The 13,614-nt window shown below is 37.7% G+C and overlaps 1 protein-coding gene across 1 annotated transcript in view; it reads right to left on the bottom strand.

Annotated features, from left to right (window-relative positions):
• Positions 1-297: 297 nt before the first annotated feature.
• Positions 298-13,614, bottom strand: part of TAF4 (TATA-box binding protein associated factor 4) — a 36,193-nt gene continuing 22,876 nt past the window's right edge. Inside the window, exons 5-16 of the mRNA XM_021553540.3 lie at positions 12,966-13,085; positions 12,112-12,234; positions 11,313-11,402; positions 10,026-10,280; positions 9,677-9,821; positions 9,071-9,185; positions 8,297-8,466; positions 7,591-7,721; positions 6,824-6,949; positions 5,380-5,436; positions 5,165-5,284; positions 298-1,833 (exon numbers count right to left, since the gene is read on the bottom strand). Of these exons, the coding sequence (XP_021409215.1) occupies positions 1,666-1,833; positions 5,165-5,284; positions 5,380-5,436; positions 6,824-6,949; positions 7,591-7,721; positions 8,297-8,466; positions 9,071-9,185; positions 9,677-9,821; positions 10,026-10,280; positions 11,313-11,402; positions 12,112-12,234; positions 12,966-13,085 (1,620 nt within the window). The 3' untranslated portion in view covers positions 298-1,665. The remainder of the gene's footprint in view (positions 1,834-5,164; positions 5,285-5,379; positions 5,437-6,823; positions 6,950-7,590; positions 7,722-8,296; positions 8,467-9,070; positions 9,186-9,676; positions 9,822-10,025; positions 10,281-11,312; positions 11,403-12,111; positions 12,235-12,965; positions 13,086-13,614) is intronic.

Here is a 13,614-nt window from a genome sequence, read left to right as displayed (position 1 = left end):
TAGACAAATACAAAATATTTCAGATGTTGCAGACACCTTTCCCTGCTTAAAAACCAAGCAAACCAAACCCACTGATTTGGGTCCACCGATGTTACTCCAAGACCCCTAAGACAACAATCAAATGCCAAGATTCACGAAATCACATACCTCCAAAATACTGATAAAACAAAACAGTATAAAAACATCCCAAAGTGCATCTTTAGCAAACAGCATCCCCTCAAGCACTCATCTTTTACTGTACCAAGAAAAATAAATCCAAGTGGAGAAAAGATTTAGAGAGAAAAATACATTAGCAAATACAGATAAATTTGTTTTTAATAAAGGAGTTAATTTTCTTTCAATCCTATATAAAACAATAGCAATTAAAAACTTCATTTTTGAAAGTAAAATATTTACATATGAACAAGTAACTGTGCAAAATTTACATGAAAAAAAAATGGAAAGACAGGATTTCCTAAAAGACAAAATAAAAGGGGTGTAACAGTTGTCAGGTGTTGATAAAAATACTGATCAGCATTCAGTTTACACGCAAGAGAGTTAAATTCTACCATGAGAGTTCACACAAAGAAAGCCAAAGTATTTACAGTCATAAAAGTACTATCAATAGACAATTTAATACAATAACCTCTGAAAATATAAAGAACCAATTAGTATATTTGTAATAAAAAAATAGGTACAAAGAAGGGACTTTGCTCTGGACATCTTTAAAGTAGGCCCACAGCTTGCATACAGTCTTTTAGCAAAATAATTATAGTTTACATAGCCATTTTTATGTTATGTGCCAAAAATTATGTACAGTTACTGACAAAATACACCAACCATTTTTCAACACTTGATTCACACTGAGAAAGTCTTTCGATGATTCCTCTCAACTTTTGATTTCGTTTAATCTAAGCTTTCACTTTAGCTAAAAAACACAGTGCAAGTAAAATATATTTATGCTGAAAAGGTTTCTCTTTTTTTCCTTTTTTTCCTTTTTTAACTTTACAGCTTTACAAACTATAGCAAACAAAATGCATTTTTACAGATGCTGCTAAAACATTCAGAAGTAACCCTCCTTTATGGGATTTCAGGGCCTCTAATAAGCAATAATGTGATTAAAATTGAGGTTATGTTTAAAATTAACTGTATATCCCTCTAGATTTTGAGCATTTGGGGGAAAGATAAATATTCTTAAAAAAAATCAGTTTGCTTTGCTAACTGACTGTTTCAAAAAAAAAAAAAAGCTAAACAAAATGAGGTCATCTGCTGTAGACATATGCCTATGTAATGGATTTAGTTGAATAAAACTGAACAAAAATGAACAATTAATGTCGAAACTGCTACAGGGCTGACAGGGTAGCTAGTTATTTGCTAAACGATTCCATCAGTCTTTATATATGGCTTGTTTGGCAAGAAGGCCACTCAATCAAGAGATGAGTTAAAATTTAATTGTCCTTTTATAGTATCCACAGGCCTTGTAAGTATCCTCACTGTTACAGAAATGTATTTCTCTTATACTGAAGAGTTTATTTATAAACAGGAATATAAAACTGTTCCATGTAAAGAGGTGGTTGTTTTTTAAACAATATCCCATTCGCTTGTTACAAAAAGGCGTCATTTGCAAATATATTAAAAAATGTCCTCAGGCGTCTCTCCGTCAAAAATACCTTGATCTTTTCCATTTTACTTAAGGAATGCTTTGTATAGCAATAGTGAATGGCTTGTCTCTCGCTCATTTTCTAAACAAAATATGAGGTCCCTGAGGTTCACCCGCGTTATCCTTTGTCGCGTAAACTGTCTGGTTGTTCCAACTCCAGAGCTGCCTGGGACTGCTGCACTCGAACCACATCCCTGGAAAGCACAACAACAGGTCAATCAGTCCATGCCTGAAAGCACTCCAAAACTTTTCAGAGAAAATGTGTGACCTAAAAACTCTGCATAGTCAGGCAGCTGTATGCTACCAGATTAGAGATTTCCTTTTAAATTCTGATTTATTAATAACAGTTGAACAATCACAAGATTTCAGTGTCATTCAATACAGACAAATAAGCCCCAAAGCACTGCCTGTGTTTTTAGGAAGGTGCTAAGGACAGGCAATCCCAATAACCAAATCAAACCAAATAGAAAGCATAGGATTCTTCACAGTTTCAGCATACAGATGCCAAGGAGCTGTGGATGACCTGGGGAGCAGTCCTTTTTCCTGGACTCTGAGCTCTTGAATCATGTCCTAGATCCCCCTGATCTCCACGACAGGGTGCTCTCCTTCTGATGACAACAGCTGTAACCAAGCTCAGGACTAAACTTAGGAGAAGCTTTCCTAGACACAGTCCCATATTCTCTAATGACCCCGGAATGCTTCTCCAACTCTCAGCATCACTCATCCCTCTGGTACACACTGGGAGCTTCCCGAAGCGGCAGGATAAGCAGGCGGATATTGTTATACGAATCACTTTTTAAAAGAAGAAGAAAGCAAAAAGCAGAAGGAAGGGCGGGGAGGGAGCGGGCCGGGAGCAGCTGCAGCACCGCGCCGCGGCCGGCAGGTGGCGCGCGCGGAGCGCACCCAGGCTGTGCCCCCGCTTCCAGCCGGGAATCTTTGTCTCCTGACAGGGATTTACTAAATAATGAATTCTTCTGGGAAAGGGCTCCATTTCTGCGGCTCAGCTACGCGTTCAGTTTTCTCTATGTTATCTTGTCTTTTTTTAATGAAATTTTATACTTCATGACACCAAACACACCCCAGCAGTGAATAAAGACTGATCTGCCACTGTGTTTGGAGGATTTTCAAAATTTTTTTCTAAATAAAAACACCCCAGATTTGAAAAAGCCAAAATTTAGAGTGGTGCATCAGCCATGTGAATATGCTGCTGAGGCTCCCACTAACATGTGTGAAAATAATGCATTTAATCAATGAACATTATTGATGATCAAACAAACCTAAACCTGCACTAGAAATTATAACTCTGGGTTAGTAGAACTCTGGTCAGTGCAGGTGAACTTGCTTCACCACAGAGCTTCACCACAGTAAAGTCAGATTTTTGATTGTGTTGATTTTTGATTGTGTTTTCAAACCTTGTGTTGACCCAGCAAACACCAAATCCCTAAAATCCTGTTTCAAAGGCTGGATTTTCAAGAGATATTTTAAGGCACTTGCACAATTTGGCCATCTAATTTTCACCAACTTCAGTGGAAATTAGAAGATGCAGGAAAGTACTGGACACCAATTAAATTTTCTCACATACGTATGATTGCTAGAGAACAGAAAGATTGGCTGGAAGGGGTTTTATTCCTGGGTTTTAAATACTCTTTAGTAAAGCTCAAGCCTGAGCTTTATTATGTAGACCATAATACTTGAAATGCAAAGGTAAAATTTCAGGACTCTTTAAAGACACAGAATTATGTATGGAATAAGTTAAGAAGCTTTTTGATAACTTTCAGTAAAATCACATGGACATAAAACTCTCAAACTGACAGCAACCTGTTTTGTTGAATTTGGAAACAAAACAGTGCAATTACCACTTAGAAGTGATTTTACATGTAATTAAAAGTCAGCATTGTAGACATCAAAAGCTTCCATTTACAAAACTGTGTCTAAGTAACAACAAACCTTATTTTCCACACTTCTTGTAATATGCCTTTACCACAAACTGCATACAAATGGTGACAAGTGGAGCCCAATTTAAAAATGTCAAGTGACACAGCAGCAAAAGCACAGCTGTGAGCATCAGATCAAAGGCAGCTGCTTCTTAATTAAGCAGACAAAAAGATTGGATTTCCAGGGAACCTGTAGTTAATTGGTTAACCAGTGATTAATCTAAGATAACTAAATTAGTCAAGATTTAGATGAAATACAAACAAGTGTTCACAGGAGATGCAAAATGCATCCCATAACCTAAGTGACATTAACAGACCATTAAGGTGGCACAGCTGAGCATGCAGGAGTAAGCAATACCAACATTAACTCTGCATGAGGTACTTCAGCATATTCCTCTGAGACAACTTCATTTGTGTACACATCTATCTTTGCAAAGTGCCCCATTCTGTAATTTTCATAATTTTAAACCACATCTATAAACCTTTAATAGAGTAATTTGTCAGCTTATATAAAAATAAGTCTTATTCTCAGTTACAGACATTTAAGTAAATTTCAAAACTTAAAATTACTTTAAAAGATGCTCAAGAGACTTGATTTTTTTATTAACAAAAATAACATTTACTAGTATTCAGATTTTTCTCTACCATTTTATGTCAAGCACATGTAAATTATTACTTCCAACAGTTCAGTATAAAACAAGGTGAACTCTTTTGAGGCTTTTCTACAGCATAAATGCTTTAGCACTGAAAGTTAAGAATGCTCAAAGAGTAATAAACAGGACTATTAAACTATTACTATTCTGTCACTTGCTATCAGACACAAAACCCCACAGAGGAAAATCCTCAAATTATAGCAAGAGCTTTTGGTCCAACAAATGACAATTTTCAAGAATGTTTTGTTCTTTTTAAAAATTAGAGAAATCCCATATTGAATGTCTCATGCAGAAAGCAATTTTATACCATATCTTGTTTATTAACTTGTTGAGAAATACAGCAGATAATCACGTAGCAGAATGTAAATGAATCAGTCACTGAACATTCCAATACCTAGTCTGCAGAGAATTTTTTAAAAGGCAAATTCAACAGTAGAATATAAAGAGGACGTGCAAGAACATCCTGATCAGATGGAACTGGTCAAACTCATGTGCTGTGAGACACTAAGGCAAAACAACTGCTGAAGAGAAAAATTAGGTAAGCTCCTGTAACGTGAAGTTCCTGCTGTCAAATTTAGCAGTGACTGAATTCTACCACCCCACCTACCTCAGCATTACTCTGCACTTCAAGTTAGATTTGCTGTAACAACAAAAATCTCCTTCCAGAACTATGGAGGTCCAAAAAGCTGAGCTTCTTAGATCAGAGATGGTTTTTCTAATGTCCCTCCAGTTCCATGAATCAGGGAAAGACCACTCAGGTTCTATTCCCTGTGCCACTACAGGTGTTAAAAATTGATCCCAGCCTTGGAGTGAGCAAATCTCAACACGAAACACTTCTGCTGCTCAGGGAGCTTCCACAAACTGGGGGAAAAGTTCTCAACAGAAAGGTTTGCACAGAGGCTGAGGCAGCAAAACCGAAGGTGGCAATTATACTGTACCTCTGTCCCTGATCCAGATCCTGGTGAATCTACTTTCCTTTTCTTCCTGGGACCGATGGCAGCTAACGCAGTCAGGTTGGCATCCCTCTGTCTCATTTGTGCTAGCTCTTGCTGCTGCATCTGTGTGTGCCACAACAAGGATGGGTCATTCTCTCTCTTTCAACTTCCAAAATAAAACTTCCAAAATAATAGTTTATGTTAAGCTCAGCACTCACCTCCTTGGCCTTCTGTTTCAACCTAAGCTGTTCTGGATCTTCTTGTCGAGATCGAGACTGTGTTGATAAAGGATGAGCAGGAGGTGGTTGGCGAAAAGAAAGAAAAATTAACTCAGTTACAAAAGCAGTTAAAGATTATATATGAAAGCTTTTCTTAAATTTCAGCAGGAAGTGGGGAATATCTATAGAGGGCAACAGTGGTAAACAACTTTTAGAAATTAAAAGTTTTCCTTTTCTTAATGTTTCTATTTTTGAAAAAGGCATCCCATTTTTGTGCTTTGTTAAAGATAGCAAAGGAGTAGCCAGGCAATTATGTCTTAAATGCACCCATTACAAGACACAAATTACACAGATCTGTGAACTCAATTGCACACTTTGCATATGAACAAAGGAATCAGATTCGTACTTTTTGGAACAATTCCTCCCCTTGCTGGGTAACCAAGCACTTATTCACAGCAGATCTTTCTGCTACACCTACACACACAGGTCAGGCTGCAGGCTGAAAGTGCACCTGAGTGACCCAAGACCATTTACATCAGCAACTGCCCATTTCACTGGGCACCTGCACTCCTTGTGTGTGTCATACTTTTAGAATAATGAAATAATTTACATTAGGAAAGACCTTTAAGAACATCAAGTCCACTGTTTCCCTAGCACTGCCAAGCCCACCACTAAACCATGCCCCCAGGTGCCACGTCTACACAGTATTTCCAAGGATGGTGACTCAACCATTGCCCTGGACAGCTTGTTCCAGGGCTTGACAACCCTCTCAGTGATGAAATTGGTCTCAATATTCAATCTAAACCTCCTCTGACGCAACTTGAGGCCATTTCCTCTCGTCCTATCAAATCCTGAGTGTTGTTAATCCCTTACATTCTTTAGGTCAACAACAAAATCAATTTGGATTTTGACATGTCAACTCATGCTGGTTCACAAAACTAACAGAAAACATAGGTTATTTTGTGAATTATTTCTAGGGTACTCTTACCTAATCATATTCATCCTATATTCACTGAGTAAAGCCACAGTTTAATGTTCACATTCATGTTTACATCACTGCTTCCTATTGATTGTATTTCTCCAATTTGTAAAAAATCTTTCTGAATTCTACTTCTAGTCTCCAAAATACCTGTAACCTCTCTATTACATTTAGGAGTACCACCAAGTTATAAAATTCATCTTTCTTTGCCATCGCAAAATGCAAAAACTGTATTTCAAGACTCCTTTTAATTTGGGAACACGCAATGAGAGTGGCAAAGAAGCTGTTTCCCATGCTTTACAATGAAAAGCAAAACTGAGCTCTAGTTAAGAACACATTCATCAAGTTCCATCTTTGAAGATTAGTCTTCCCCTTCATTGCAAGTGTTTAAGAATGAGAAGAAACTCTGCAGTTTTGATGTCAAAACTGACACTTTGCAAACACGTGTGAAAGCCAAGCACTTGCCTTTGCTGCACGCATTAAGATTTCCCTTTCTTGTTCATCTTTACGCTGCTTTTCTATTTGATCAAGTTGTTCAAAGAACTTGAGCTGTGCCCGAACGTCACTTGCTTGTTCGTATCTTTCATCATCCTGAAAATACAGCAAATACATTTCTCATTACTCCCTTAAAAACAAAGCTGTTAACTTGTACTGTACTGGGGAAGAACATACACATTCAAAGCTAAATGTTCACTTTGTCCTTTTCAGACAAATAACAGGAGTATATTTACACCAGTCAAACCAGCTAGAACTCTTAAAAGCATTTTGTTCTATTCCATGAATCATCAGATTTTGACTTCTAAACTAATATCATCACAGCTTTAACCTCTCCAACATATTTCACAGAACTGTGTGTTTTTTTAAACACTGCTCAGGCATTTGCATCTATTAGGAACACACATCTGTCAGATAGCAGTCTCCTGGGAATTCAAAGCAGTCCTTTTATCTGTCTGACTCTACAATCACTCACACACTACACATTTGACATAATAAATAAAGGGGAGGGCACAGCTTCTCTGCATTTGTTTCAAAATCATTTTGTATATGCAAGCTGAAAAGTTCCAGTCACCCATGTGTATTAATATCTTAATGGAAGGTGAATGAGTCAAAGAGAATAAACAACGTGATTTCACAGAAAAAAGAACACCTGAACTCCTGCATTACAGTCAACACCACAGCCTGCTGAATTTGTGCAATTTTGTCATTTGATTTGAGCAATTAAATACAGTTACCTTGTAGGAAATATTCCTTTGTTGAGCAGTCTCTGATAGTTTTTCTACGAGGTTTTGTAGTCTTTGTTGTGTAGCGTGTGATACGTAGCTAACTACATCAGGATGGATTTCTGTTATTCCATGTTTTTTACCTACAATCAGAACACAAGTGGGTTGCAAAAAATCATTTTACAATACAACTAAATATGAGTAAAATCTCAGTCATAGAAATTTTAATCCCTTTTTCTAAATATGATTCTCAGACAAGGATTAAACAGGAAATTACACACATATTAAAATTCATATTAGTTTAACAAAATTGACAATCTATTAATAAATTCTTTATACTACAGTGTAACAAAGAATTCAAGATTGCTTTTTGTTCCAACATAAATTCTAAATTACTAAGTAAAGCTGATAAAAGTTCTTCTGGACTTATTTCATTGTTTGTGTCATGCTTGATACACCTCATTAGTTTATACAGTCAGATTTTCAGCCAGATTGAGTAGTTTTGATGTTGAATTGCCATCACTTTAGAAGGCAAATCTCCATGGCACTATTCATGACAAATGATTTCCCACAAGCATCTGAATATACCAGAAAACACCAGAAGGTAACGACTCCAACAACTTTTAATTATTCAAACCGATTTCGTTGGAAATGCCTTCAATTAAACCTAAGAGTAGTGAAATTTGTTTTTATTAATGTTCAAAATAAAAGAACATACCTATTTCTAATATCCTTCTTTGTAAAGGTGCTGGGAAAAGGAAGGTTTCATCTTTACAGGACCTTGTTAACGTGCCCACGAGCTCAGAGTTTGTCGCCAATATCCGAGCACTTTCTTCTGACAGGTTGACTCCAGCCATTGATGCAACATCATTAATGTCATCATCATCCCTTTAAAGGAAGGAAAATTTATTATAATCATAACATTTACTGCTTATCTGCACACACTGCTATGATGCCACAGCTGCACATAATGAATTCCACCATAAACCTGAATAATTAATTTTACATTTTATTTGCTTTTGTGATATAATAAAATACAACTCATTTGTTTGTAAATGAGAAATTACTGCTTTGACTTCAAAGAGCACTAATTTTGTACTTCCTGTTTTTTCCAAGATCCTTTCCTATGTAATGTTTCAACACCTTGAGAAACAAGAGACCAGACAAATCCCTACTACAAAACAATAATAATCTGCCCTCACCACCAAGACAGGCTGTACCTCACTGAGTAACTCATGCAGAGCTGGGAGAAGAGAAGGAATGAATTCCACTTGCTTGTCTGGGCAGGAATTGTTTATGAGGTTTAGTGCCAGCTAAATGCTAAAACCAGTCTGGCACGAGTATGTCCAGTGCTGTTTGTTGAAATCTTTAAGGAAGAAGTAAATCTACATCCAGAAAATCCACCTCAAGGTTATTGTGAGTTTCCCCAGATGGATTCAGCACCAGAAAGGTCTGAGTTCAGCTGCCCAAGCATAAGCATACAGTTCCTCACCTAAAAGAGCCTCCCCCAGGTTCTTTCAGTTTATTCTTCTGAGCAGCAGCTACTTGTGTCGAAACAGTGGCAATAGCTTTGTTTCCAGGTAATACTGCTGGTTTTACCACAGGTACTGCAAGAAGACAGACAGGATTTTACTCCACCAGTAGAGTTCACACGTGCAAGCCAGTCACAGGTAGTTATGGCAATAGGTCTGGTACAAAGAGTTGACCTCAACAGCTTCTGTCAGCATTTCACCCAGGTAAAAACAGGGCCCTTCCCACATAATTCCATTTCTCTGTCAATGCTGCCCTGATAGATCTGTACCCCCAGCCACTATGGCACTATACATTGGAAGATTTTAGCAGTAGTACAAACAGGGCACTTATGAACTGACATTCATAAAACCACAGAATGGTTTGGGCAGGAAAGGACCTTGAAGATCATCTCATTCCAACCCCTCTGATACCTTTCACTAGACCAGGTTGCTTCAAGCCCCATCCAGCCTGCCCTTGAACACTTCAGGAATGGGGTATCAACAACTTCTCTGGGCAAGCAATCCCTAAACCACATTTCAGGTAGTGCTATCAAATATGGCATATGACAAGTATCTTGACCTCTTACCTGTCTGAAGTTGATTCAGTTGGATTTGAGGAGTGGTGAGCATAATACGACTGTGTGGTTGCCGCAGTGCCACCATGGGGGTCTGTGTCAACGTTACTTGTGGAGGCCTTATCAATGCCCCTGCTTTTTGAGACTGTTGGATAACCTGCAAATAATAAGGAAAAAAAAGAACTGTAAATAATCTGAGAATCAGGTGACAAGAACAAACCCTAAGAGCACTTTAACCAAGATGCAATTTAAGTTACACTTTTTTTCCTCAGATCTTTGATTGAGCTAAACCACTAACTTAAGAAGTACTATCAAAATGAAACCCTGTGCAATAACAAACGCTGCACTTCAGCTCACATACCAGTGGCGTGGGCTGCCCTTGTTTACTGACACCAACTTGTGTGGGCTGGGTGAGGCTGATGACAGGTTGCTGGAGGGTACTGGTGACAGTGGCAGTGGCCTTGCCCGCCGTGCGCTGCACCGAGGAGCTCAGCAGCACGGCCGCCGCCGACGGGATCGTGGCTATCGTCGCCTGCGTCGTCGGCTGCTGCTGCTGGCTCTGCTGAATGAAAGCTGCAGAGTCTGGTGTTAACTGTCTCAAGGCAGGTAAACTCCTCTGAAAAGGGGAAAGGAAAGAGTTTGGCTGAGTTGTTTAATCCTGGCTCACACGATATTAACTGTCAAGAAGCGACGCGTTTCATTTCAGTCCATTGGATTGGTCTGTGTGCACCTGAGGAAAGGTGAGCACACAAATACCAACCTGCTCCTATTTAATTAGCAGGACAGACGGACAATACCGTTTAGATATCATGGGTATCTAGGCTATGCAGCCTGCCTGGAACCCCTGGTATGTATTTAACAACCCAAGGCCGTGTACCTTCCTTGACTGTCATCCTACAGCTTAAAAGTCACACTAGAACAGCAGGGAAGATTTCAGAATAGCTCAACAGAGACCACAGTGTTTTGGTGGCTTCTTGAATTAGTCGTTTTCTTATAGCAACAGCTCAAGGTTGGACTAGCATTTAAGAACCCAGAAATGTCAACACACACCTACAACTATATCCCATAATCATACATTAATCAAGCGGTTACATTCTTACAATTCATGGCTGTTGTATTTTCACTGATGGTAAATGTTTTGCAATAAATACTATTTTGGGATTTGCTGAACTACTATAAATTTATGTCAAAAGTGATTTATCACTGGGAGTTTTATCACTGGGAGATGACAAATTTCCTGCTTATCCAAACCAGTTTACAGTACAGGCAAAACTTCCCCAGAAGGTACAGTTTTCTATATCACTGAATCCCTTTGCTTTCTAAGAAAAAAAAGAGAGCAATAAATCAATGAATAGGTTTGTGGTTTCAGTCACAGGAAGAAAACTTTTCCGATTTCTCAAAAGAGCTACAATGTGTCACCATGGTAGAAGTTACATTACTGACTATGGCAATGAATCACAGTAACAAACTCTAGGATCTAAGACACAAAATCCATTTTTTAAGGGAGCAAAAGCCTAACCAGGCACCATTTAAAATTTGCTTTAACATGATTTTGGAAGTCCACCTATAAAGGCAAAGGATGTGCTTGTGTTCATTGATGCTGATATATAACCACAGAGATAAAGGAAGAGTAGTGAAGATGAGTTACCTTCAGGAAAGGCACAAGGTAAGGTTGAGGTGAAGAATTAAGTTCTCTGTAGAGCCTACTGGTGAAATCTTCTGGTTCAATTTTTCCATCCTTCAAAACAGAAAATCCAAATGAACAAACTTGTAGAAATTAATTTTTACAGATATCCAACACAAAAAAAAAATAAGACTTGGGAACATACTGAAAATAAGTGGTTTTATCACACCTCATTATTTTTAGTTACCAATAGCTTTATGGTAGTAACCAACTTTACTACAAATTTCAAGTAATAAGAACTAAAGACCTCTGGTTACTGCATGCTAGAATACACAGCTTCGCTATGACTTAAAAGTTGCTAACAAGTAGGCTAAACAATTCCAGCACTCATTCTATAAATATTAAATATGTCAAACTTTCATATTAATATATCAGGTAACATTTATTACCTTTTTTTTTTTTTTGTAAAAACCTGTGATTTCCTACAGTCAACTACTGCACCAGCTGAAGTGTTTTCCCTCAAGTACGTAATACATCTTTTTATTAATTGATTTATCAAAATGTAGAATTTAAACAGCCACTACTTGCATTACTCACACTCCAACTGAATTAATGTTCTCATGCATGAATATTAGCAGTAATAAACTTAATGGAAAATTTATCCATCTATTTTAATTCAGAAGAGGCAAAGTTAATTTGATTTAGCTCTGATTTTATAAACTCTGTCCACTGATGAAAAAAAAAAAACCCACAAAAAAAACCAATTCTGAGTCTGAATTTGCCCCGATACTGTATTTTACAACTTCTGATGAACTTTTCTTACCAGCAGATTCTGTACTAATTCCTTCACGTTAGCCGCAGTCTCGGTGGACTGTTTTCCAGATGATGCCAGTTTTATTAATGTGGACAGAAAGTTTTTGCATTTCTTCACATTTTCCATTGTTTCCTTAGAAGGAATAGTAAAAGGAAAACAATCAGAGAAACAAAGACAAACTCCTCTTAATATTGATCTGACCATACACTCCATGAAATAAAGTTCATTAGTTCATCAGTACAGAATAATAGTTATAGATACATATCCCTTACCTTAAAGCATAAACAGACTGAAATTCTTTTTTTTCATATACTCTACATATTGTACATTTTTGTTACCAAAATTTAAGTAATTGTGATTCTTTATGAAATTAGGAAACACCAAGTATTTTAAGAATAGCACACTGTATATGGGAAAATACATGTTTTAGCAGTTCAAAAAATAGTAAAGCTGTTGTTTCACAGTGCATAGTACATGGATTCTCCCTGTTTTGCCATCCTGGAAAGGCAGCTTGAATCAATCACTGCCAGCTGCTTATCCCTTTTCTTATATTGCTTCTCTTCCACAGTGCTCAACAATTCATTGTTCTATAAAATATATATAATATGTTTTTTAAATTACTCTTTTAATACTGTTACAGCAATAAAAACACTTTGACACCTATCAAAATTCAAGTGACCTCTACCCACACCTTGTAAATTATATGGTTCTATTAAAGTTTACCTTTTCAAGGTCAACAGCTCACAGAATTCCTGCATCTTTACTAACCTCCACTCCCACCTGTGTTTACATGCATGTGCATATATGCACATCATGCATGTGTGAGTGGACACAAACAGATGTTACATTTCTCAGAATCTTACTGTGGCAGCAGTGGAGGTGGCCGTTGTCCCTTGCACCGTTCTCTGAGGAGTTCCAGTTTGTACAGCTGTTGCTGTCCCCAATGTGGTTGTTTGTGCAGTACCACCCAGAACAATCTGAGGCTGCAGAGAATAAAAACACAAGATTATTTTCCATGGAACGTACCAAGAAGCTGTTTTCCTGAGCCATCAAACAGAAGATGAGCCACAGGGCAGTAGAACACTTTTCACAGCTGCTATAAATAAGTTGCTCATGGTCTGGTGCAGTGGAAGGAAACGGCCACCAGATGGCACTAAAAACATTGGAAACGGGAATGCCAAAAGTTGATGAAAAATTGCGCGATTTTTGGTCACTGAATAAAATACCATAAACATAATCTCAGCCAGCGGAGTTTCAAAACTCAACTAAAACAAGTGCTGAATTCCTGTGAATTCAAGGTATATTTTTGCCTGCTTCATTAAATGCCACTTCCAAAGGGAGGAATTTCTAAAAAGGCACAACTGACACAAAAGGTTTGGTCTTATTGAGGTCTTCGTGATGAACAACAGGCCAAAACATTTTTCTAGTTTTGTAGACAAATTGCTAATCTGAAGTAGAAATATCAGCTCCAAAGAATCATAATTACAAGCAAGATCCTTTCACATACACAGC

The sequence above is a fragment of the Lonchura striata genome, chromosome 20 (assembly GCF_050655825.1).
Source record: "Lonchura striata isolate lonStrDom1 chromosome 20, ASM5065582v1, whole genome shotgun sequence".
In the NCBI taxonomy this organism is placed as follows: domain Eukaryota; kingdom Metazoa; phylum Chordata; class Aves; order Passeriformes; family Estrildidae; genus Lonchura; species Lonchura striata.
Note: the sequence above shows the minus strand (reverse complement) of the source record. Positions and strands in the feature narration are given on the sequence as shown.